Here is a 26,838-nt window from a genome sequence, read left to right as displayed (position 1 = left end):
TTAAAATAAATATCTTCTTTGCATTACTAGGACAAAATACAAACATAAAGGTGATCAAGCCTTTTCTCAAGCTGGTCCTAAATTGTGGAACGATCTCCCTGTCGCTATTAGATCTGCCAAATCTTTACCTGTGTTCAAAGCCATGTTAAAATCACATTTGCTAAACTCTGACTTTGAGTTTTAATGATAGAGTTTGATTTTTATGGTGTGTATGATTTCTCTAAGGTTATATGTTTGTTTATACGGTTTTATTTGTTTTGTTTTTTTCTTTAGCTTTCTGGGATTGTGAAGCACTTTGGACAACCAACATTGTATTAAACTGTGCTATATAGATAAACAAACAAACGTATAACAACAGAACAAATTGTTGAATAAAGTCGTTATTTTTTTTTGTTTTTGCACACAAAAACATCATAACATTAAGGTTGAACCACTGTAGTCACGTTGACTATTTTAACAATGTTTTTACTACCTTTAGGGACCTCAAAAGGTGCAATGACGTTGCTGCCTATGTGTGGTTCAGATACCCTTGGATTTCATCAAAAATATCTTAATTTGTGTTCTGAAGATGAACGAAGGTCTTACGGGTGTGGAACAACATGAGGGTGCGTAATTAATGACAGAAATTTCATTTTTGGGTGAACTAACCCTTTAATATATGTTACTTGTGTGTATAAAGTGCCAATTTGTGTATCCAATTACAATTACTTTACAAGTAAACTCGTACTAACCTGTTGGCTGGTATACCAATACAGTGTAGGACCTTTTAGGACGAACCAAAATCTCTGCCATTTCTGAGTCATGAAGACATTTGCTTCTTTTCTCTTCTTCCAGAGCCAACCATCACAGTCTGGGCGGCCAAGTTCACGACAGGATACCCTCCTGCGGCTCATCGCTGTTCGTGTTCCTTATGTATACATACGAATCAGGTTAGATTCATTATTTTGCAATAGATGAAATTTAGTGTTCTAGGAAAAAAAAGTAGTGAATGAACAAATTCATGCCTTACCTTTAGTAGAGCTCTTCTTGTTCTCCTTTTCATCCTGCAGTTAGAAGAAACTTATCATTACTCTGAGATCACAGGGTTTAGAGAACATCACCTTCTGCTTATGTCATCCGAGTTGCCGCATTAAAACAATTTATTGTGAGATGCCTCAATAGATGCTTCTCAATGACTCACAATGCACTCGAGTGTACCATATTCAAGGGCACAAGGGTGACAAATCATTATAGTATCTCTCCAAAATGCATCTTGCTTTTTGTCTAGGGGAAAGTACAAAGTGTACTGAATTGGATGTCATACCAAATAAATGTATTTGTTGTGTTCTTACTCTTAGTCCTGCCATGTCAGGACAGGAGCTGGTACTGGCTCGTTTAAGCTCCACGTCTATTGGGGACGGACTCCTTTCTGCAGGTGAATCGACTTCCAAACAGTTTCGACTCACACGCTGAGAGTCTATAAATGTGAAGACAGATTTAAAATTATCTTATAGAGCTTATAAGCTGCAGATGCAGCTTTAAATGTATAGTCTATAAACTAAGGAAAAAATATACATGCTCAGCAACACAGAACCAATGAAACTATGGCTGCTAAAAAAAAAAAAAATAAATAAATAAAAAGACTCTTTAAGTGTTTCAGCCTGGTTTACATGCTGTTTAGTAGTTTAGCTAGTAGACTGTTAGCTATATATTTTTTTAGACCGCAGCTTGATTCTATTTTAATACACTGCTCAAAAAAATTAAAGGACTCCTGGGATATTGATCTGGTCAGTTAAGTAGCAGAGGGGGTTGTTAATCAGTTTCAGCTGCTTTGGTGTTAATGAAATTAACATCAGGTGCACTAGATGGGCAACAATGAGACAAGCCCCAAAACAAGAATGGTTTTACAGGGGAAGGCCACTGACATTTTTTTCCCTACTCATCTTTTCTGACTGTTTTTCACTAGTTTTGCATTTGGCTAGGGTCAGTGTAACTACTGGTAGTATGAGGCGATACCTGGACCCTACAGAGGTTGCACAGGCAGTCTAACTCCTCCAGGATGGCACATCAATACGTGCCATTGCCATTAGGTTTGCTGTGTCTCCCAGCACAGCCTCAAGAGCATGGAGGAGATTCCAGGAGACATGCAGTTACTCTAGGAGAGCTGGACAGGTCCGTAGAAGGTCCTTAACCCATCAGCAGGACCGGTATCTGCTCCGTTGTGCAAGGAGGAACAGGATGAGCACTGCCAGAGCCCTACAAAATGACCTCCAGCAGGCCACTGGTGTTAATGTCTCTGACCAAACAATCAGAAACAGACTTCATGAGGGTGGCCTGAGGGCCCGACGTCCTCTAGTGGGCCCTGTGCTCACTGCCCGGCACCATGGAGCTCGATTGGCATTTGCCATTGAACACCAGAATTGGCAGGTCCGCCACTGGCGCCCTGTGCTTTTCACAGATGAGAGCAGGTTCACCCTGAGCACACGTGACAGACGTAAAAGGGTCTGGAGAAGCTGTGGAGAACGTTGTGCTGCCTGTAACATCCTTCAGCATGACCAGTTTGGTGGTGGGTCAGTGATAGTCTGGGGAGGCATATCCATGGAGGGACGCACAGACCTCTACGGGCTAAACAATGGCACCCTGCCATAAGGTATCGGGATGAAATCCTTGGACCCACGCTGGTGCAGTAGGTCCTGGGTTCCTCCTGGTGCATGACAATGCCCGGCCTCATGTGGCGAGAGTATGCAGGCAGTTCCTAGAGGATGAAGGAATTGATAACATTGAATGGCCCCCATGCTCGCCTGACCGAAATCCAATAGAACACCTCTGGGACATTATGTTTCGGTCCATCTGACGCCGCCAGGTTGAACCTCAGACTGTCCAGGAGCTCAGTGATGCCCTGGTCCAGATCTGGGAGGAAATACCCCAGGACCTTTCGTTGTCTCATTAGGAGCATCCCCCCCAACGTTGTCAGGCTTGCGGGTGCCATACAAACTACTGAGTACCATTTTGAGTTGCTGCATTTAAATTTCAGTAAAATGGACTAGCCTGCTGCATCATTTTTTCACTTTGATTTTCGGGGTGTCTTTGAATTCAGTCCTCTGTGAGTTGATAATTTTCATTTCCATCAAATATTGTGGCATCCTTTCATTCCTAACACATTACCCACTCCATATCAGTATAGATATCCAGCATGATATTTTTTCAAAGTGTTCCTTTAATTTTTTTGAGCAGTGTATATTTTAAAATGTAATTTATTGCTGTGATGAATTTTCAGCAGCCATTACTCTAGTCTTCAGTGTCACATGATCTTTCTGAAATCATTCTAATATGCTGATCTGGTGCTCAAGATACATGCTGTCATTTTGATATTTTGAGTCCTTGCTAAATGATAGTATTAAAAAACAGCATACAGAAGCCAAACTTTTGAACGACAGTGTATGTGAAGCAAACAGTGCATATTATGAATTTTAATGTCTGTGAAAAATTGTATTTATTACTTCTGGGTGGACAAAATTAAAACTTTTTTTTTTTAAATTAATTATTTTGGGGGGGCTTATGTCTTCCGTGTTTTCTGTAGTCTGCAGTGACTTTTACCTGACTCTGGCTGGTGGGGTTTTAAGGTGTTTGACTGATGTTCATTAGAGCTTTGATCACTAGAGAGCGCTGATTTCTCCCGTCTGAAATTACGTGTGCCGTCTGATGCTGATCTATGGTACATAAACACACACACATTTTATGATAGCGTATGACAATGAAAAATGACTCGAAAAAACACAGTCAACTAAGTGGCCCTATGCAAAGCTATATATACAGATGCAGCTTTAATGCTATGAACACATACTACTATACACACGTACTATAGTTTAGCCATGTTGTACACACACACACACACACACACACACACACACACAGAGAGAGAGAGACCTGAGATAGCGGAGTACGCGTATGTCCTCACTGTAGCTCACAGAAAAGAGTTATGAAACAAGAATTTAGTTTATGAAACACACAGGCAGAGAAATGGAGACTTTCACTTCTTATACAATTAACTGAGTATATGATGTTAACTAACCACATAATATGTATTATCTTATAGCTGTACATTACTGCCATATGGAAATTACTTTGACACACTCATCTCTGGCTAATAACACAATACTACTTAAATTGTAACACTGAAACAAGCATGTGAAAAGCACTATTCAAATTAGCTTGAATTGAACTGAATTAAATTGAATACACAGTAAGTTTACTGTAAAATGATGGAAAACACAGAATCCATGGTAAGCAGCATGGGTTATCTGAGAGACGCAGACATAACTATAATATTACCATATTGTAAAACCTCTAACTATTATAATTTCTTCTTCTCCTTAATGTTTGAACAACAAACATCATTTGAGAGACTTGAAATGGTTCTACAGGCCCTGAAATCATGCAAATTTAGCATCAGAAACAGGAGCATAGTGATTATAGAAGCATTTGAGGAAATTCAGCATCAGAAACAACAGCATATAGTGATTATAGAAGCATCTAAGGAAATTCAGCTGAGACGGCCAAACTCACCTGAAGGACAGAGAACGGACTGAAGCTGCCACCTTCTCAAAAAGAGAATGTCTGATTTTCTCTTCCTCTTCTTCCTCTTCCTCTCTCTGAAAGTAAAGAATCGATGAGATCCACATTTGGAAAAACCCAATGTCACCTCACCTCTCATGTGGCAAGTGTGTTTTATTGTGACAAGGCATGTAGTTGTGTGACAATGAGCTCATGTGCATGTTCATGTCTTGTGAATGATCATGGTTAGTTTGTGGGTTTATAAACCAAAACTTTGGGGACAAAACTGCTCTGAGAAATATATATATATTAGAGATGCACCGATGTATCGGCTTACAATCGGTATTGGCCGATAAAAGCTATTATCACTATCGGCCATTGTTTAAAAACTGCTGATGGTCAATCAAAAGGGTGCGGAAAGACGTGTTCAGACTGCAACTCATACATACTGTGTGTGAAGAAAATCGCTCTTGTGTTGAATTTTAACGCATTAACAGTTTAAAAATAGTGACGTTAAAGCAGGCTCTATTTGACCCTATGAATCTCCCGTAGTTCAAGCTAGGGTTGCCAGGTCTGCGTTTTTTTTCCCTACATCAAATATTATTTGTAGCGCCTCCCATCCAATAATCGCAAAAAGATTTGTGCTTTATTACTTCTGATAAGAATTAAAGTTTCAGTTTTCAAATTCTGTCCATTTTATCATGAAATTCAAACAATAAATGGCGTTTTGACGCTCTTAAATGTGACTTGTCAGATCGCTGTAATGCCTCAGCTCGAAGCGCGAGTCTTTTCTTCCTCTTCAATACAAGTTATATCTCGAAAAACATGAATGAACATCAAAGGTATGTTGAAATATATTGTACAACTTACCAGAATGTATCATGTCTCATGTAATCACTTTATTTGTGTTTCAACCGCGGAAAGACGTTGATAAAACAGCTTGCGAACAATGTCACATCATGTCACTTACCTCAGGAATGTTTTTCAATGTTCACAGTTCCTTAGCTATCTACATATAAAAAACACTAGAGAGGAGCTTATTTACTGATAATTATATGTTTGTGCAAATTTGCCATGAAGACAAGTGCTTATGAAAACTACCTTATGTGATACTAAGTTTTATACATTTCAGTTTTTATTTGAGTGTAATTATTATATCTGAAAATAAACAGCAGCTGAATATAATACCTCTGCTGTTAATTGTAACCTCTAATATTGTAGTGTACCAAATGAGAGGGTTCCCTGTATAGTTTGCAACATTATTTGGGAGAGATTTTTTTTTTTCTTAAGAAAAACCAAACTATCGGTATTGGCCGATATCATTCTGAATAATCGGCTATCGGTATCGGCAGAGAAATTTAGTATTGGTGCATCTCTTTTATATATATATTTCGAAAAATGGAAAAGTTTACTTTTAGCTTTAGGCTACATAAAAACAATAGATGCCTATATGTGCTTATTTAAATGTGTATGTGTTGGGGTTATTATCGTTAACTAGAACTAAAAGTAAAACCACGGAAAAGTATTCCTTGAAATAAAATAAACATAAACTGAAATAAAAGAAGTAAAAATGTTGCCAAGGTGTGTGTGTGTGCAATGTGTGTGTTTGTATGAGATCATTGCACAGCTCTAAGGATCAGTCCAACAGTCACCAACAGACCCAGTCATTTTAAAAGCCACATGACTGCTACATCACACACTGCTTCAGTGGTAACAATCACTGGATATACACACATTAGAGTGTTTGCAGTCTCAGGAAGGTGGACACTGGAGGGAAGGAAGTCACTGTTGTCATGATGATGCGCTCAAACAACAAGTTCAAATGTAAATCAGATTGTTTCTTTCATTTGAAAACATTTCTTGTAAGTATGCATGTCTGAGTGTGTATGTGTGAGAGAATGTGTAGTCATTGCGGTATCAAAAGGGGAAATGTGCTCATGGATCAAACACAACCATGTGTGACGTGTGAACATGTGATGTCAATAATTCTGTTGCAAAGCAACCACTAAAAGAATCAACAGTGTAAAATGCTGGCAGCACCTCATATGAGACTCATGTGTTCATTTCAAACTTATTATTAACACTGTCAAAACACTTAGCCTTTGTTTAGACAAACTGCAATATCAAATAAATGCTATCCCAAAAAAAAAAAAAACTCCACAAAAATGTTTATAAACCTGAGCCAAAGCACATTCATAATTGGTTTGAAATCTGATTTTTTTTTAAAGTATTTTTTGTTGTTAAAACTACACAATAAAATATCACAATAAAGACAAAAATAAATCTTTAAAAAAAGAAAACTACCTGAATATACATCAACTTGCACTGACTCTTTCATCATATAAGGAACTACAACATGACATTCATTATACAGTGAATAGTAAATGAATGAATGTCAACAAAATGAGTGAATATACACAGTATATGGAGGAGATGTGACACGTATGGAAGCCCATTTCAGACACAAAAGAAAAAAAATGCTTTGGTACATCATAATTGTGACATAAAATGACAAAATTATGAGATTCTACATCATAATTATGAGATAAAATGTATAAATTTAAATCTAATACAAAGTCCTAATTATCAGAGATAATTTTAAGTTGAGATTTAGTATGAGATTTCATAATTTTGACATAAAAAGTCAGAAGTATAGAATAATGATTTTTTTAATCTCATAATTTCACTTTCAGTCATAATTTTTTTGTCACAAATTCAATGTATTATGTCATAATTATGATTTATTAAAGAGCGAAACTGCCACTTTAAAATTAGTATTTTAATGTATGTATGAATGTACGTATGTCAACAAGTATTTTGAGCAAAATATATATGATTAAAAGGATGAGCCTTTAGTACCTCAGACTTGGCTCGGCTCTCCTTGCGTTTCAGGAAACCTGGAAGCCTCCTCAAAACCAGAGTTACTCCATTTGGATTCTCCTCCAGTTTTTTAACAAGGTTTGTCCTGCTCCAGCCAACCTGGAATGGGATTTATCATTTACATTGCATGAAATAAATGTATATTTGCATCCAAAATGGAGGTTCTTTTGCACCTAATGCTTGATGCTGCACCTTTCTATGGGTAATTTTCAGAAAACTGTGCTAGATTTTTAAAAATTCATTACATTTGAAAAAAGTTATACCTGAAATAACAGAGGAGATTTATTTTTCAAAACATTTTGCCAACCCTGTTACATTCAGAATGTTTCAGCATTTAACATCAAGAAGCATCAACGTTTGCCTATCTCATAAGAGTTCAGTGTGTCTGAATTAATCATTGTTTTTCTAGTGTGCCTATCAGTAATAATAGGGCACTGGGCCACAAACTAACGATAATCCAATTTAGTGGACAAAAGACATCTGCTCAAATCCAGCAGGCAGGTCATCAAATGGACGGAAGAGTGTCACTGTGCTAACCCGGGGTTCAGCCCCTCTTGTTAGAACCCTGTCTAATTTCCTTCCTTACAGAAGTCTTTATGTTAACAGCCCACCATATTACTATCAGTACAGTTATCATTAACATTGAACTGTTACTACTTACCACTATCTGTCCGTTGACCTGAATGACCTCATCTCCCGCTAAAATCTTCTCAGAGATCTCTGTAGGAGACTGTACAGGATTTATGAACACAACACAACACAAGAGTATTTTAATACACAATACTACTGAGTATATCAGCACCATAAATTGCAATGGCTTAAAAGGAACAGCCCACAAACAGAAGCATCATGCCCATTCAAACTGACACGTGCCCCAAGTGCATTTCGTATGCAACATCAACATATTTAAGGTTGGATGATTATTATACACTACTGTTCAAAAGTTTGGGGTCAGTAAGATTTTTTTTTTTTAAATAAATAAATGTATACTTTTATCTAGCAAGGATGCATTAATCAGTCAAAAGATTTTTGATTTGAAATAAATACTGTTCTTTTGAACTTTCTATTCGTCAAAGAATCCTGAAAAAAATATGTCAACATTGATAACAATAAGAAATGTTTCTTGAGCACCAAATCAGCATATTAGAATGATTTCTGAAGGATCATGTGACACTGAAGACTGGAGTAATGACTGCTTGCTTTGTCATCACAGGGATAAATTACATTTTATAATGTATTAAAAACAGTTTATTTTAAATTGTAATAATTTTCCACAATATTACTTTTTACTGTATTTTTGATCAATGAAAATGTATCATGGTTTCCTTGGTGACCATTAGAAACTTCTTTCAAAAACAAAAAAATTCATACTGCCCCTGAACTTTTGAATGATAGTGTAGGTTAAAAACTGTTTGACTAGAAGTTGTGTGTGTGAAGAATTAAAGGGATAGTTCACCCAAAAATGAAAATTCAGTCATTTACTCACCCCCAAGTTGTTCCAAACCTGTATGAATTTCTTTCTTCTGCTGAACACAAAAGAAGATATTTTGAAGAATATGGGTAACCAAACAGTAGATGGACCCCACTGACTTCAGTAGTATGAAAAAAAAATTCTATGGAAGTCAATGGGGTCCATCAACTGTTTAGTTAATGACATTCTTCAAAATAAGAGTTTCATACATGGTTTGGAACAACAAGAGGGCGAGTAAATGATGACAGAATTTTCATTTTTTGGTGATCTATCCCTTTAAATGTGTGTTTTTTTTTTTCTGAATTCAATATATTTATTGAAACAAAAGGAAATGACATCATATCTCCCCTCTTCCCCCATTTCAGACCCCAAGGAAGGCAGTTTACTTTGAAGCAGTTTACCCCCCCCCCCACAAAAAAAAAAAAAAAAAAAAATCAAACTCAAGATTCCCATTTTATGCGAGTCCAGACACCATAAACTAGCCCACTTTTTCCTAAGGAGGAAGTTAAGATTTCGCTCACACTGTTCTGAGAGCCAAGTTTGTGGCTGACATATGTGCCGTCAATTCATTTACACTATCATTCACAGCAGACTTCAAAAACACCCTCACGTATCTCCCAGCAGACAATTCAAAGGATGATTTAAGTCTGTTTACACTTGAAAAACACTAACTTTCTACCTAAAAAAACAAAATGATAATTTTTAATCTTGGTTAAATATATGAATCACTGGGGTACCATCAACCTGTCCTACCTCAGCTGCTGTTCCAGTGACAAAATGATTTCTGGATCCTGTGGTGGTGATCTCAATTCCCTATGTGAAAGAAATAATGTGCATATCAAGCCAAGATTATCTTAGACCTCAGCTAAATTATAATTTAAATGGCTTATATAAACGAGATGAGAATCTGGGCTGCTAATTGGTCTGCGAAACCTGCTGGTTTGCTATAATATTCAGCCCTCCTGCCATCTAGATCAGCAAACAATGCATTATGGAAAGAAATTCAAAGGGAGAACTGAGGGAGCATGTTCAAGCCGGCACTGGTCAATGAATCGACTGCAGTATCAGATGTCAGCCAAAGTCCAATCTAAAAAGTATTGATTCTGCTGAAAATGTGCTGTAAGAGCTCCTGCTTAAGAGACTATGAACCATGAGACAATTATTACATTCTCTGACTCTTGTTTCTCCAAAGCATGCAGGCTAAATGTATCAAAATATGGACCTTATGAGTCTTCCAACAATCTCTCTTCTGGAAACAGCAGAGGCAGGTCTTTCTTGGCAAGAATCACAAGTATTTTTTATATTTTGACATTAAAGTATGATGTACTGAACAGTGTATAATAAGTGTTATTAGATTTCTTTAAATGGTTTGTGGATGACTGCCAGTGTAATCATGCATGTTGCATTGTGTGTTTGTGTCTGATATGAAGACACACAAAACATAAAGGCCCAAAATTCAATTCAAATATGTCAAAAATGACAAAAGCCAATGTGAGCCTTTAAATCTCTTAATCTTTTTTTTTTTTTTAGAGTATGGCTATTCTTAATTGAACTGGGGCAAATTTAAGCCAATTATAGAATTTTAATTGAACAATCTATCAGTGCACAGACACCTCACAGAAAAGCTTCTCTTTTGTGGAGCTGCTTAGTGTTTTTTAAGGTACAGAAAGGAATTAAACTCTCTTTAAATGGTTTCACCCTTAGCAACATATTAGCTGAATACAATACAAAGTGTAACTGTCTGAGTAGAAATGATTTATGATCATTTCAGTGAACTGTGTTTAATGAAAGAGATAAAATCAGACAAGAGTGGAAGAAAGAAGATGGAAAAAAGAAGAAACTCCATCTGTACTTCTATGATTAGTTCTTTAACATTTCTAAAACTAAGGAATAAATTTAGCAGCACCAAAGTATCTGAATAAATTATGAATCTAGAAAATTACTTGAATTTTATACTGCAAGCCAGAGAAAAACAGGGAAGCAAACTCGACAACATGGAGAGAGGATGAAACAGAAAAAGAATAAATTACTGTAAATAATTCAAGTTATAAATGAAAATATGCATTACCACGTGATCACCTGGTGAGGCTGGGACCAGGTCAACACTCTCCAGCTGTGCAATATGAGTAAGAAGAGGCAACGGGCTAACGGTCAAAATCTCATCACACACTGCTACCAACTGACGACACTAGACAGAAAGACAGAAAAACAGATGTCAGTTTAACTGAAGATGGATCATCACTTCTAAAGTAATGAATATAATCATACATATTACTGGATTTTAGAGGGTTACCTATTTTTTCATGTCACAATGTACAATACCGTTCAAAAGTTTGGGGTCAGTATACAATTTTTGTTGTTTTTGTCGGAAGAGAAAAAATAGTTGAATAAAGTCGTTATTTTTGTTTTGTTTTTGCGCACAAAAAGCATTCTCGTCATTTCATAACATTAAGGTTGAACCACTGTAGTCATGTTGACTAGTTTAACAACTAGTCCTTGAATGCGGTAATTACACTGCTTTCTCTTGGGTATCAGAAACCTCTCGGATTTCATCAAAAATATCTTAAAGGGTTAGTTCACCCAAAAATGAAAATAATGTCATTTATTACTCACCCTCATGCCGTTCCACACCCGTAAGACCTTCGTTCATCTTCGGAACACAAATTAAGATATTTTTGTTGAAATCCGATGGCTCAGTGAGGCCTCCGTAGCCAGCAATGGCATTTCCTCTCTCAAGATCCATTAATGTACTAAAAACATTTAAATCAGTTCATGTGAGTACAGTGGTTCAATATTAATATTATAAAGCGACAAGAATATTTTTGGTGCGCCAAAAAACAAAATAACAACTTATATAGTGATGGCCGATTTCAAAACACTGCTTCAGGAAGCTTCGGAGCGTTATGAATCAGCGTATCGAATCATGATTCGGATCGCATGTCAAACCGCCAAACTGCTGAAATCACGTGACTTTGGCGCTCCGAACCGCTGATTCAACACGCTGATTCATTATGCTCCGAAGCTTCCTGACGCAGTGTTTTGAAATCAGCCATCACTATACAAGTCGTTATTTTGTTTTTTTTGGCGCACCAAAAATATTCTCGTCGCTTTATAATATTAATATTGAACCACTGTACTCACATGAACTGATTTAAATATGGTTTTAGTACATTAATGGATCTTAGGAGAGGAAACACTTAATTTGTGTTCCGAAGATTAACGAAGGTCTTACGGGTGTGGAACGGCATGAGGGTGAGTAATAAATGACATTATTTTCATTTTTGGGTGAACTAACCCTTTAATTTCTGTTCTAAATATGAACGAAGGTCTTACGGGTTTGGAACGACATGAAGGTGAGTAATTAATGACAGAAATTATATTTTTGGGAGAACTAAAAAAGCTTTATTAAGCTTTAAGCTTCATCAACATATCTGTGACTCTTGTTTAGCACAGTAAATACATCTTCAACTATACCACACTTTTAATATTTAATAATGTGCAGTAACAAAAGCTGCACATTTGCTCTTTCATTGCAAGTTCAATACTCTAAAGTATTTTTGTGAGTGTTTCTAAATTACAGCATACCACAGAATCTGAAATGTGTCATTTCTCTGCCACTACCATTCACATATTAACACATAATAACTATGATATGCATTATGTTTGAAAACAACAAAAATATAAAGAATGTTTATATAAATAAAGGTTCATATTAATTCAAAGAGTCAAGAGACATGCAGAAAGTAAGAATGAAAACAGAAGACCCATGATCTCTTACTATGGAGATGATGTCCTTCTCTTTTTCAAACACGGCGGTTTCCTACAGGGAAGAGAGAGAGAGAATTGAGAACATTTACTAAAAATGCAAGTGCTTCCACCCACTGAGGATTTTGGTGCACAATCCAGAGGTCTACAAACACAGAGTTCACCCAACCCACTCACTCCTTGGCTGATTCAGCTCGTTCAGCCCTCTCAATGAAACACTTCCTTAAACAGAGTGACGCTACACACCGCTAACATTCAGCCAACAACCCTCAGACCATTTAATCCACAACAGGAGCAGAACTAAGAACAAGATTACATACACACAAACACACTCTCATACGTAAGGCCTGGAACATGTAGATCATAGTCTAATTAAAGGATTAGGATGGCCTCTGAGGATCCGTGGCAACAGAAAATGTTCAAACCAGATTTACTGATGAGCCAGATCTTATGCAACATCCCTAAAGATAAACATTGAATCCCAGACCACTAACAGATTCACTTCAGCCAATATACAACTCACTCAGCCATGAAGTTCAGTAGAAATAAAACAAAAACAAACAAGGGCTCATATCCAACATCAGATCTGTAGCTGAATGCTTTCAGTTAGTCCATCTGTGGCATTAAACTACTACTCAGGTGTGTGAGAGAGAGGATATGACAATGCACGCAGCTGAAGAATTTTTGTGTGAGGTATGTGTGTGTGACACCGATGGGTCACTTCTCGTTACTTTAAACAAGTGTGTCACTTCCCTTCTGACAGAGCGATGCACAAAAAAAACATGTAGGCACAAAGTCAGAATGTAAAAAATGACCAGGTGGAATACAGATTCAGAGACATAAAAAGGTATAAATAGATTGAAAGAGAGATCTGAAAGAGAGTTGGTGCTTTAACACAAGAGGCTGCTGGGATTGCACTTTAAATGAGAGCAATTATCTGCTTTGTTTGAGGTGTTTGGATAAGCATATGGTTATGCTTCCAAACTGATTTTTATGCACAAGTGCTTGGAAGTAAGATGTGCCATTGTCATGGAAACAGATGTAAACGTAAAAGTGAATGGAATGACAGGATGTGGAAGGTCAAACAGGACACATACACACACTGGTCATGTCTTAGTTTAGTGTAATGTCTTCAATATTCACACCCTGTCAAAGAAGTGTCTTTTTATAGGTCAATATGGTGCAGTTCAAGCACAGGTCAGTCCTTAGTGTTGATTTGACAGCAGTCTTGCTGATTGACCACAATAAATCTCACACTACTCACATCTAGGAAAAGATATGCGGGTTGAATATGACTCAGAACAATACAGATTTTCACAGAATTGACTTTATTCTCTGGTGACGTATGCCGAACTTCTCCAAACATGTTATCTGCTTAAAGGGACAGTTCACTCTAAAATGAAAATTATGTCATTATTTACTCACCCTGGTGTTGTTCTAATGCCGTATGCCCTTCTTTTTTTTATGGACCACAAAAAGAGTTTAAAAAGAAGAAAAAGATCCCATGCCGTATATTCCAAGTGTTCTGGAGGTATACGATAGGGTTTGGTGAAAAACAAACCGAAAACTATTGTATTATTTAATGAAATTCTTGACCTTAGTCGTTAGTCTTCTCTGCGACGCTGCACGACGTGCGCGTTCGTTAGACTCTATTAGCGCCACAGTTCACTCCGTCTCGCTCAGAAAAAGCACACAAGTTGTGAGAAATCAAGATTAACAAAAATGCGACATGAATTACAATCCATGTACCTTCTTCTCTGAGGTGAATATATCCGTTATGTTCGTCGTGGCAAGAAGTTATCACGTTCACATGTGTCAACTGTCGTTCTGACTGCCATCAGACAAACAGAGTTTCAGTTCGGTGATATTTTAAGTACACAGATACTTTTTTGGGATTTCCAAGCATTGTATTTCATGCCGTGTTTTTGTTAATCTTGTGTGCATGTCGTGCAGCCGTGCAGATTAACCCAGTGGCCATGGTCAAGAATTTTATTGAATAATACATTAAATTTCAGTTTGTTTTTCACTAAACCCTATTGTATACCCCCAGAACACTTGGAATATATGGAACTTCACATGGGATCATTCTGTGATACTTTTACGTCTTTTTAAAAAAAGTTTGAAGCTATTTACAGCCATTATATGGACGAGCACGAGCAGAACATTTTTTTTAAAAAATGTTCCTTTTGTGGTCCATAAAAGAAAGAAGGACATACGGCATTAGAACACCAGGTTGAGTAAATGATGACTTTATTTTCATTTTAGGGTGAACTATCCCTCCAAACACTTTTGTATAATCAGCTGCAAGCTCAAATTTAGATCTGCCTCCATTTTTGAGTGCAACTCCAACATTTTAAAATTTCTTTTTTAATCACTATAGATATTTTGTTCTAGTTTATATATGTTGATATGTATATGATATATGTTCTAGTTTTTGTCCTATTTTCTTTGCATGTACGCATCTGAGCAAATACAAAACTGAAAACTAAAACTGAAAACTGAAAAGGAGAGACCTCTTTGAGACACACCTGATATTTATTTTCTCCCCAGTTCTGCTATTTTCTTGGTCTTTTAGCTCTATTGAGGCTGACATCCTCACACAAAGGAGCTTCATTCAGCTCAAAAGCTTTTACCTTGTTATCTTCTAGTTCTCAACAAAGCCCCTCATTTCACACTGACAATGATCATTAACTCTGTTTTCAACACTGCAGAAAGAGAGAGAGCTTCCCTCAGTGATAAAACACAGGTCAGCTGTTGTCTCCCCCTTCTATATCTTCCTCTTCCTCTCTTTTTCTATGGTTTACTAGCATGACAAATAACTGCATTTGCAGCTGCATACAATGACAAAAATAGAGCAAACCGAAGTATATAAATGCTTCTGTCTCTAGGCAGAGACAAACAGCTAAATCAAATGTTCTGTTAAGGGGTCACAGGCCAACAGACCTGGAGATACTAAAAAAGGATCTGCCCCACATCCTGCATGGATTTGTTTACACCTCTCAAAGGCATAAACAACACACGCGCTTGTTTTCCTATCATGGTGGAAACTTTCCATTGACTTCTGTTGTTTTTGTACTAGTGCTGATGAGATTTTATACCAGATAACTAAAACCTAACTCTCACAGAAACCTTTCTACATTTTTACAATGTCAATAAGGCATTTTAGTATGTTTATTAAGCTTGCATTCCATACTGTACTACCTTCTAGAACTCTGACCTTAATTTGAGGCACTCTACAGAAGAGACTACTTCTAAAATTCCATGACACAGACTGTTTATTAAATAAAACAACCATTTCCTCTCAGTGCAAACCGGCAAATATTATACTATTATACTTCAGACATTTCTGAAGTAACTTCAGACATGTGAACATTGAAGGAAAAGTGTATTTAGGGTAAAAAATGATAAAACAAGCACACACAGTACTTCTGTCTAATCGACGTGACCTTTTCTTCCTAATCTACTGATGTGTTATTTTAGTACAGTATGTGTGTGTGAGTGTGTGAATCTCCTTTTGCACCCTCTCTCTAACTCCCTGCCTGTTATCTCTCTTTTAATTAATCTATCTTTCACTACTTCACCTCTCCTTCTTTTTAAGTTCATTACTCCTCCCTTTCTTTCCCCCCTTTTTCAATAAAGTCATCATCTGACTGCTAATTATTCCACACTCCCAGGGCAGTGCTGCCAATACAGAAAAACACCAAAACATGCACAGATGCAATTATATCTCTAATAAAAAAAGAGCTTCCCTTCATATCTGGGTTCACCCTGGAGACACTAAATATTTGTTCATCTGTTCATCAAAATCACCACTCAACACCAGTGAGCAAGACACAGTCATCCATGTATGACACACACTAGTATCACCAGAAAGGTTTGCTTGACATGTTGACCTTTGGCTTCAGGTGACGTGGTTTCTATGAGGATCAGAGGCCCACCTGTCCCCTAACACCTGTTCTAACACTCACCTTCATGGCTTCAAATGTCAGAAACTTATTAAAATGTAAGCAGAATGAACACTTTATTCCCAGAAACCTTTAGACTTAAATTCCCCACTGTAATTATTAATAGAGACTGGAGTGGTCTGGCCTCAGTCAGATGTGATCTGTTTTGATTTAGGAGTTCATATGTGATTTAATAAATATACACACACAAACCGAAAGCTGTTCTGGATCACAGATCCTTATGCAATGAAACATTGGGTTATATTGAACACAACTTACATTACACATCTAATATTAGAGATGCACCGATACTAAATTTCTCCACTGATACCAATAGCCGATTATTCAGAGTGATATCTGCCGATACCGATACCGATAGTTTGGGGATTCTGCCTTTTATACCTTCTTTTAAATTAATGATAATTTCATTATAATTAATAATTAATAATTAATCATTATGTTCTTAATTATTATATTTTGAAAGAAATGTAAAAACTTTACTCTCTCCATTTCATCAACTTGTTTCAGAGTAACTGGTATCAGTTATAAACAAACATTACTCAAATTAATAAATACACATTAACTAAATTCTGAAGATTAAATTAATATTTCCTAACTTTCTGAATGTTATTAATTCATATAATTACTATTAATATTAAACAGCAAACTGGTTTCTTAGCATTTTCTTTACACAAAGCACAAATTCAGTGCATTTTCCTTCCCTCTTTTGATTGACTGAAAATTAGCGTGAAAATTTGCTTTTATCGGCCGATACCGATTATTGGCCGATATATCGGTGCATCTCTATCTAATATAATATATGAAAGTATTATTTATATATACAGTATCGCTTAAAAGTTTGGGGTCAGTAAGATTTTTTTTAAGAAATGTATAGTTTTATTAAGCAAGGATACGTTAAACTGATCAACATTTATAATGTTACAAAATTCTATTTAAAATAAATGCTGTTTTTTTAACTATTAATCAAAGTACAAAAAAATTAAATTTTGGTTTCCCAAAAAAATTAGGCAGCACAAATGGTTTCAATATTGCTAATAATAAGAAATGTTTTGAGCACCAAATCAGCATATTGGAATGATTTCTGTTACATTTCTGTGAATTAATTAATATTTAATAAAATATTAAAATAGAAAACAGTCTTTTGTAATTGTACCGAAATAGTATTTTAAAATATAACTGTTTTACTGTATTTTTTATCAAATGAATACAGCCCTGGTGAGCATAAGAGACTTCTTCCAAAAACATTTAAAAAAATAAAAAATAAAAACCTTTAAAAACATTACTGACCCCAAACTTGGGATTGAAAATAAAGAATATAAAATGTGTATTTTCACTGGTGGTCTCAGAGTTTTGGACCCCACTGTATGTAAGAATGATCGTGTAAGGATCGGTGATCCAGAACAGCCCTCGGTTTGTACATTAACTCTTCTTTTACTGCTCCCATTCTTACATTAAGTTACTGATCGCTGCACAAGAAACCATTTGCACATACAGTATAATAAACACAGAATTTGGTTTTTAGTGTAAACAGGAAGTATACAAACAATGCACTTAAATCGGAAAAGATACCATCAGCTTTAGGAAAATGAACTTAGCGACAAAACATCATGAGAGAGAAAAAAAACTCGCTAGTGATTTACACTGTGTTTGTGTGTGTGTGGCAGCTGACAGAAAGAAGCTGATAGCATCAAGTGTCAACATTCTTAGTGTGCACATAGCACATTGTTTCTCCATACACACACACTTAGCTTCTTTCTCATTTCCACACTTTCCTTCCCCTCTTTAGCAATGCTATTTGCTCTCAGAGTGGAAGACTGAGTCACATCATCAACGATTCAAAGCCTTTTTTAGTTATTTTCCTCCGTGATTACACAAACAGCACCAAAAAAAAGTCCATAAAACTTTTAAGGCGAACAAGAAATCTGCGAGAAACATAGAGCAAATGGTTCAGATGCCTTTCTAATGATAAAGCAAACACCGATCTTGAAATAGATGCTATCTGATTTCCAACAACACTGTAAGTCAACATGTTTTTATGTGTGTGTGTGGGTCTGTGTAGCCACATAAACCGTAAGACTGGTAAACTTGCTAAACTTTCTAGGTAGAAGTATATGAGATGAATGAATAGCTGAAAATTAGGAAACAAATAAGCAATCAAAACCTATTATAATATAAAATTGTCAATAGACAACAAAAAGAAAACAAACCTACTATTCCATGTCCAGATGAAAGATAATCTTCTGAAGGAGTGAATATATTGTGACCTCTTCTTCTGTAAGCTCACCACAGGTGAATAACACACGACCAAAACAGTTCTCATTTCAGTTCTCATAGACTGTCTTTTAATGCCCCTCCCCTTTCTCTCTCTCTTGCTCTCCCTCTCTCTCGGACAGTCTTAGCCCTCTTGAGTCCAGTGAATACACATAATGAAAAACATATGTTTGTCAGCATTAGTATGTTTCTGAATATCAGGCATGAAGCAAACAAACAAAGCAATTATTGGACAACATGCAAAATGCATCTCAAAAAAAACTTGGGTTAGCAAGCTGTACAAATAATACCACAAATAAGAAGTATGGACAGATTATATAACCTATATATATAACCTTGGTCACTTCAGACTGATGGTTTTAGAAGACTTGAAATACAACGCACAAGTCATATGGACCACTTTTATGGTGTTTTTTCCTCTTTTTTTTTTTTTTTTTTTGGAGCTTGACAGCCACCACCCCATTTTCATTGTATGGAAAAAAGCAGCTTGGATACTCCTTTTGTGTTTCATAGAAGGTGTTTCATACCGGTTTGTAAGGTGGAGCAACCAATGACACAATTTTCATTTGCGATTGAAATCTCCCTTTAAAGCACTGTAACATGAACACACTCACCTTATGCACTGTGTTATCCAGATCTTTACACAGAGCGGTGACTTTCTCATTTGCTGTGTATCCAGTCTGCTGTGCAAACTGATACCTGTAAAAGGCATACACATTATGACTGAGAATGAACAAAATATCACAACACTACTCCATGCTCAAACTCATGGCCTGAATACAAAAACGGTAAACATCGTTCTGTGGTTCAGACTGTGATTCTCACCTGCTGAGCATAGACGCAAGTCCATTGGATGCTGTGATAACGTCCACCACCGCCTGCAGTACCTGTTGTGGCAGCTTGGCGGTGCTCTGTCCGTCAACGGTATTGACACGCCAGCGCCCCTGTATGCTCATCTGTAGAGTGTGAGCCACTGCACGAAGCTTCTCCGTCACACTACGCAGATTGTCACCACCAACACTGTATGTCTGTGCAGACATGGGAAATATGTTAGGTGCCATTCACATTGTGTTCAGAACGTGTTTTTGCGTTTAAAGGGTTAGTTCACCCAAAAATGAAATTTTTGTCATTAATTACTCACCCTCATGTCGTTCCAAACCTGTAAGACCTTCGTTCATCTTCGGAACACAAATTAAGATGTTTTTGATGAAATCTGAAGGTTTTTGAACCACACATAGGCAGCAACGTCATTGCACCTTTTGAGGTTCAGAAAGGTATTAAAGGAACACTCCACTTTTTTTTGAAAATAGGCTCATTTTTCAACTCCCCTAAAGTTAAACAGTTGAGTTTTATCTTTTTCGAATCCATTCAGCCGATCTCTGGGTAGCATAGCTTAGCATAGTCCTATTTAAAACTTGACTCTTCTGTAGTTACATCATGTACCAAGACCGACGGAAAATAAAAAGTTGCGATTTTCTAGGCCGATATGGCTAGGAACTATACTCTCATTCCGGCGTAATAAGGAACTTTGCTGCCGTACCATGGGTGCAGCAGGCGCAATGATATTACGCAGCACCTGTGACCACCATGGAGACATTTGTGAGAGACGCTGCGTAATATAATTGCTAATTGAAAAATTAGCCTATTTTCAAAAAAAGTGGAGTGTTCCTTTAAAGACATTGTTAAAATAGTCCATGTGACTACAGTGGTTCAACCTTAATGTTATGAAGCAACAAGAATACTTTTTGTGCGCAAAAACAAAACAAAAATAACGACTTTATTCAACAATTTTTTCTCTTCCCTGTCAGTCTCCTGTTGACGTAGTGAACGCAGCGCAGATCTTCTGTGTTTACATCCAAACGCTGGCTCAGTATTGGTCAACGCTGTACATGTGAGCTCCACGATGCATGCGTGTGATGCTGATGCAGGAGCCTGCCAATAATGAGTCGCCGTTCTGACGTAGAACACAGAAGTACTGCACTATGTTCACTATGTCAACTGCGTAGGAGACTGACAGGGAAGAGAAGAAATTGTTGAATAAAGTCGTTATTTTTGTTTTGTTTTTGCGCACAAAAAGTATTCTCATCACTTCATAACATTAAGGTTGAACCACTGTAGTCATGTGGACTATTTTAACGATGTCTTTAATACCTTTCTGGACCTCAAAAGATGCAATGCCGTTGCTGCCTATGTGTGGTTCAGAAACCCTCAGATTTCATCAAAAATATCTTAATTTGTGTTCTGAAGATGAACGAAGGTCTTACAGGTTTGGAACGACATGAGGGTGAGTAATTAATGACAGAAATTACATTTTTGGGTGAACTAACCCTTTAAAGTAGAATGAAAAAAAAGTTTTTATTCAATTTATGAAGGTGCCGTAAATTGAATCGTTATATATATTCCAGTGGTTTTCAATCTTGTTCCTGGGGACCCACACTGCTCTGCACATTTTGTATGGCTGCGTCCAAATCAAATACTCTCTTAAGTAGGTACTTGTTTTGAATAAGTACTTACATTGCGAGTGCTAAAAAATTATGTCCTATATAGTATGAATGTAATCTTACTACATCCGCCATGTTGTCATTATCATGTGACCTACAATGTCAGTTATGTCGCTTCAGAGTGGTGGAACTATGACGCAAGCGAGTTAGCATTTTAGCACTTCCGGTTCCACTGTCCTGTAGTCAGTGGAATTTTTGAATGGGTTTTTGGTTAAATGGCTGAAATAAGGTCCGCGTTAACACAAGCTCAAGATACTTTCACGTTTTATTCTACGAGATATATCAGTATTACCCTACCCATTACTTTTCAGCACTGTTACGCGTCTTGAAAAAGACGGTTGATAACAAGTGGCTAAATCGGACTACAGATGGGTGACATTAAACGTCATCACGACGAACAGGTAAGCTCAGTCCGCTTTCACAGCCTAGTTATGCGTATTATTGCACTCTTACTGTACAAATAATACTAATTCAAACTTAAGGGAAAATGTTTTTAGACAAAGAATAAAAGAGTTGTCGGAGGCTTAGTGGTGGTGATGTTAAAATCGTGGGACCGTGGTGTAGTTCATTTATAGCCTTCCTTTAGCTTTTTGCTTCTGGTGACTGCATTTAGGCTTCAAAAGTCATAAAAGTGTTCGTCTGTGAAAATTATCTTGATGGACAAAACTTGTAAGCATCATTAACTTTTGTTGATCACAGAGCTTATATTTTCAGATAATCCAAAAGCCTATGGGAAAATCCTATTGGGTTTTTGTTGAAGGAACCAGTGTGATGCTAACTGCAGAATGGCCTACAAAGTAACGTCATAGATCCAACACTCAATTCACAAATCCTCTCCCATGGTTTCATGGGATAGTAAAGTGTCCATCGTATGCTTCAGGATCTCGCCGGAAGAAGAAAGTCATCCAGGTACGTTTCAGGTACCAGTACTGTGAATTCAGACATACTCTTGTCATACTCATCTTCATTTCAACCATATTTTCTCACTGACGCCCCCAACTCAGAAAGACTCTTAAAGAAAGTTAAAGAGAGTTTCCCACTTGTAATTACAACTTTGTGTTGTCGTTCATGTGTTCAAATCATAAATACAATCTTTCTGACATAACTTGAACACACCATTAAAATGAGGCAAAAAAACGTGAGCACAACAGTCTATCAAACACACGTTTACATAGAAAAACAATTGAAAAGTAGTGTATACAAAAACGCATTCTGTGTGAACGGCCTATTAGTATGTTTATAAGTACATGTGTTCTGAATTCCAACAGAATAATAAATCACAATTCTCTACATTTTGCTCTATTAAAATCATCTGAATCCCCTAATTAACGTATATATCTTGTATATAACGTTCAGATGTCAATTTATCACTCACTATGTCCCTTTTATTCCACTCTGAAATCTCTGGCATGTTTTCTATCCTTCATCTCTCTCTCTTTCTCTCCCTCACACACACTCAGCATAATTAATGTCAACCAAACCTTTCTTCCTGAGAGAGTCCTGAGATTTGAGGTTTGCTAACAAACACCTGGAAAATTCTCCTGCTATATTAGCAAAGCAGGAGCAGTTGCTGTTACGACACACGCAGGGAGTCCTGGCACCATCAGGTCCACATTAATCCTCCCAGCGGGTAAAACATTTACAACACATGGAGCACATCCACTGTCAGCTCCCTGGAAGCTTCAGTCAGCGAGTCAGCAATTAACACATTTATGCTCTGAAAATTAAGTGAAAATGACTGTACTATTTATTTCTTAAAACTGAATGTAAAGTACACTTTAAATCCATGATATTACACAGATGAGATGACTGAAGACAAGCATGGATGTGCAAACCGCTTCAAAAAATAGTCCAGGCACTTGTGGAAGAATGTCCTCTGAGATTTGGCTTAGGTTTTTGTTAGTGTTACAGGCCTCTGAGAATACAGCTAAAGTCAGCAGGGTGAGCAGCTCTCACAGATGTAATGAAATTCACAGAGAGAGAATGAGAGAACAGTTCCTTCACAGACTAATGCTATAACCGTTTAAAAAATTATAGTGACTCATTTAACTGCTACAGCATTCCTCCCCTCCATAACAGAGGCTCCAATATGGGCAGCAGACAAGCATATGAAATGCATATGCTAACAAATATCCATACAGAAATACTTAACACAGAATAATTATTACAATACAATTACACCCTGTATCCACAAATCATACACTCAAATCCAAACTTTATCCTCTTTATAACACTCCTTTCACATCCATTGTTCTAAACAAAGGGCTAATAATAAATAAACTAAATTTAGCACCAAAGTCTTCCTGAAGTGTGAATTAAGGTATTATTTAGTCCACTGGGAGCATTTTTAGATGTTTTCACAAAGATTATTGGACACACACACACACACACACACCCACACACACACACAGACAGAGTCCTACCAAAGCACAGAGTTTTTCCACAGCCTCTAGTATTAGCTCCTGATGTCCGATTTTATGCACTCCGAGTTTCTCCAGCCTGGAAGAGGAAAGTTGCAGCAGATCTGAGCCAGAGAGCTGCCACTCAGAAAATGAGTACTGATGTAGAGGAGCATCCAGACCTGACAGACACACACAGAAATATCACAATGTTAGCACAGAGAAATTCAAGTTCATCAATAGTTCAAGAGAACTGAAGTATATCACAGTACCAATTGTTACTGGATAAAAATGTTAAATATTATAATAATATAAATATTATTACATATACACTACCATTACAAAGTCTAGGGTCGGTAAGATTTTTTTTTTTAAATAAAATTTTATATATTCATTCAGCAAGGATTCAATAAATAGATCAGTAGCGACAGTAAAGACTTTTATATTGTTACAAAAGTTTTCTATTTCAAATCAATGCTGTTCTGTTGAACTTTATATTCATCAAAAAACCTGAAAAATATTATTAAATATAAAAAATATTACGCAGCACAACTGCTTTAACATAGATAATAATAATAAGACTGAATGAAGACTGGAGTAATGACTGCTGAAAATTCAGCTTTGTCATCACAGGAATAAATTGCATTTTATAATATATTAAAATAGAAAACAGTTTTTTTAAGTTGTATTGATAATTCACAATATTACTGTTCTTACTGTATTTTTGATCAAATAGATGCAGCCTTAGTGAGCACGAGACTTCTTTGAAAACCATTTAAAAAAATTACTAACCCCAAACTTCTGAGTCTGAATGCATTTAAGAATAAAAATGATCTATCTAAAACTACAAAAATATAATTTTTACTATTATAGCGGAGAAAATACTGAAAGAACAATTATGTCTGAGTAGCGAGTAGAAAGCGAGAGATGCCAACACATAATGAATGAAAGGAAACCACTACATGATGAGCTCAAGTACGACCCACTGAACAATCCACATATACACAGATGAAAACAATTCCATACATCTGTCACAATGGAAGGAAATGAGCATGAAGAAGGTGCCCAGGAGGCATCTGGGTCATGCACACTGAAGCTGTGCAACCACACTGTTGTTGAAAGTCATGTTAAAACACACACCTGCTATTTGTTTACTTTAGGAAGAAGCACTTTAGATCACCCTAGAAGCAGTTTCTGTAGTTAAATTTGGAATGATCAAGATGAAGATCCAGCTGAAGGTACTAGATGGATTCTTGTCTGCACATACTTTTCTGTAAACCACTGTATGCTTATACACATGCGCAACACTCAAAACATTCAGGGTTTAAGCTTTTTCCTCTAAGCTGGTAAAACACAAAGATTTTTAGGCCCTGAAGGAAATTCCTTTGAGTAAGATTTTTACGCAACTACATCCACAGCCAAAAGATTTTATAACCATCTGAGACTATTCTCTAGTCTAGATTCGTAACTCACATACAGTATATATAACCATGATTTGTTTTAAAATTAAATCCCATCTAACAGTAGGCTTTGTAATCACATTTGGTTGGATATAATATTTATTCTGCCTTTAGAGTTCTCATAGCTCCAAAACAAGATCTAAATGATCACAAGATACAATCTAGTCCAACATTTGTCAAACACTAACCAAACATTTTACATAAGGGACTCGGTTGCTTCGGTTACAGTCTAATAGGTTATAAGTGCTTCAGTAAAATCTATACTAACACATAACTAGATATTCGTGTGAACTGTATCTTTTTTCTGGGCAACATTGGTTGCCTTCATTGGGGTAAAAAGCAAACTATTCATAGTACCAAGCCACTGTAGTCCACTGAATCCATGTTTTACTTAGTACACTTTATAGTTGGATTATATATTAATACATATTTACAAGCAACTCCACAAAATAACCATAATGGTTCATTATTACGCAATACTACAGTACAAATGTAACTACAATGTACACACAGCTACACAAAAGACTATTGTAAAGCATAAAAGAAATAACATCGTAAAGAGTAGCCTACGAGTGATAAAGCGAAACCACAGAACATGGATCAGAACGGAGCGAGAGAGTCATGGTTAAAAACGATGTGGGCCAGTCTGGACTCGCAGAGAATGACAGCAACAGATTTTATCTCTTTGGATATGACGAAACATGTATCAAAACGATACAGTTTGTTAAGTTTGTTATATCGCTCTTGTATTCACCAGCTGCGTTAGTTACGCGCGAGCAACAAACTAAAACGGGCTTCCTCATTCCACCAACACCTTACGTTCCTTAGGGATTTGTGTCGTTCCTGTTTTATTCGGCCATACCTTTCTGTCGACTGACACAGAATCACCTGTCGGTCTCTAAAAACTCAAAGACACAGACATAAACATAAACACACCCCATTACCTTTGAGCCACTCGGTGACTCTCTCGGTGCTCCAAGACGATACGGGCTCCATGATCTTAGGAGCATGAATTCAAATCCCTGAAGTAGATCAGAGCAAAGAAAAGTTCATCCTGCTGTCTGTCTGGTTGGCACACCTTCCTACAGGTAAAGCTGCGGTCTCAGCCAATGGTGTGCTGCGCTGATGTCCGCGCGCACTGCGCCTGTCTCAGTTTGCTGGGCGGGGTTCATGAAACTCTTTCACAGAGGCTGTTCAATGTCCCGAGATCTTTTTTTTTTTTCTCTCTCGGTTTGCCAGACTCCTTCCCTGTAAACTTGCTAGTGTTTTGATGAGCTTAATTAACTCTGTAGGGCTTTTGACTTAGTCCTTTCTGCTAGCATTAGTGAGTAAAACTATTTTAAATCCCATTTCCAACATGTAGCCTACTGATTTTACTGTCATGGAAAGAAACTGTATATATTTACCTACAAATGATTTTAAAAATATGTGAACGTCCCTCTGTTGTTTCTAATTATTGTCATCATTGTTTCTTGTTGACCAGGAGAGGGATATATATATATATATATATATATATATAGATATACAGACTATTATATATATATATATATATATATACACAGTATCTCACAGAAGTGAGTACACCGTACACCC

At 36.7% G+C, this 26,838-nt stretch overlaps 1 protein-coding gene across 3 annotated transcripts in view; it reads right to left on the bottom strand.

Moving 5' to 3' along the window:
• The window catches only part of cnksr1 (connector enhancer of kinase suppressor of Ras 1), a 36,985-nt gene extending 10,558 nt beyond the window's left edge, over nucleotides 1–26,427 (bottom strand). Inside the window, exons 1-15 of one of the 3 annotated variants that reach the window (XM_051869296.1) lie at nucleotides 26,190–26,427; nucleotides 23,810–23,967; nucleotides 19,711–19,913; nucleotides 19,500–19,584; nucleotides 12,663–12,704; nucleotides 10,953–11,072; nucleotides 9,638–9,697; nucleotides 8,075–8,143; nucleotides 7,393–7,512; nucleotides 4,546–4,631; nucleotides 3,907–3,936; nucleotides 3,577–3,689; nucleotides 1,332–1,456; nucleotides 1,010–1,043; nucleotides 732–907 (exon numbers count right to left, since the gene is read on the bottom strand). In XM_051869296.1, the coding sequence (XP_051725256.1) occupies nucleotides 732–907; nucleotides 1,010–1,043; nucleotides 1,332–1,456; nucleotides 3,577–3,689; nucleotides 3,907–3,936; nucleotides 4,546–4,631; nucleotides 7,393–7,512; nucleotides 8,075–8,143; nucleotides 9,638–9,697; nucleotides 10,953–11,072; nucleotides 12,663–12,704; nucleotides 19,500–19,584; nucleotides 19,711–19,913; nucleotides 23,810–23,967; nucleotides 26,190–26,241 (1,473 nt within the window). In that variant the 5' untranslated portion in view covers nucleotides 26,242–26,427. The remainder of the gene's footprint in view (nucleotides 1–731; nucleotides 908–1,009; nucleotides 1,044–1,331; nucleotides 1,457–3,576; nucleotides 3,690–3,906; nucleotides 3,937–4,545; nucleotides 4,632–7,392; nucleotides 7,513–8,074; nucleotides 8,144–9,637; nucleotides 9,698–10,952; nucleotides 11,073–12,662; nucleotides 12,705–19,499; nucleotides 19,585–19,710; nucleotides 19,914–23,809; nucleotides 23,968–26,189) is intronic. The other 2 variants (XM_051869297.1, XM_051869298.1) reach the window with 2 other exon arrangements.
• Between the last annotated feature and the right edge of the window lie 411 nt (nucleotides 26,428–26,838).

This window comes from Ctenopharyngodon idella, chromosome 17 (assembly GCF_019924925.1).
Source record: "Ctenopharyngodon idella isolate HZGC_01 chromosome 17, HZGC01, whole genome shotgun sequence".
Classification (NCBI taxonomy): Eukaryota; Metazoa; Chordata; class Actinopteri; order Cypriniformes; family Xenocyprididae; genus Ctenopharyngodon; species Ctenopharyngodon idella.
Note: the sequence above shows the minus strand (reverse complement) of the source record. Positions and strands in the feature narration are given on the sequence as shown.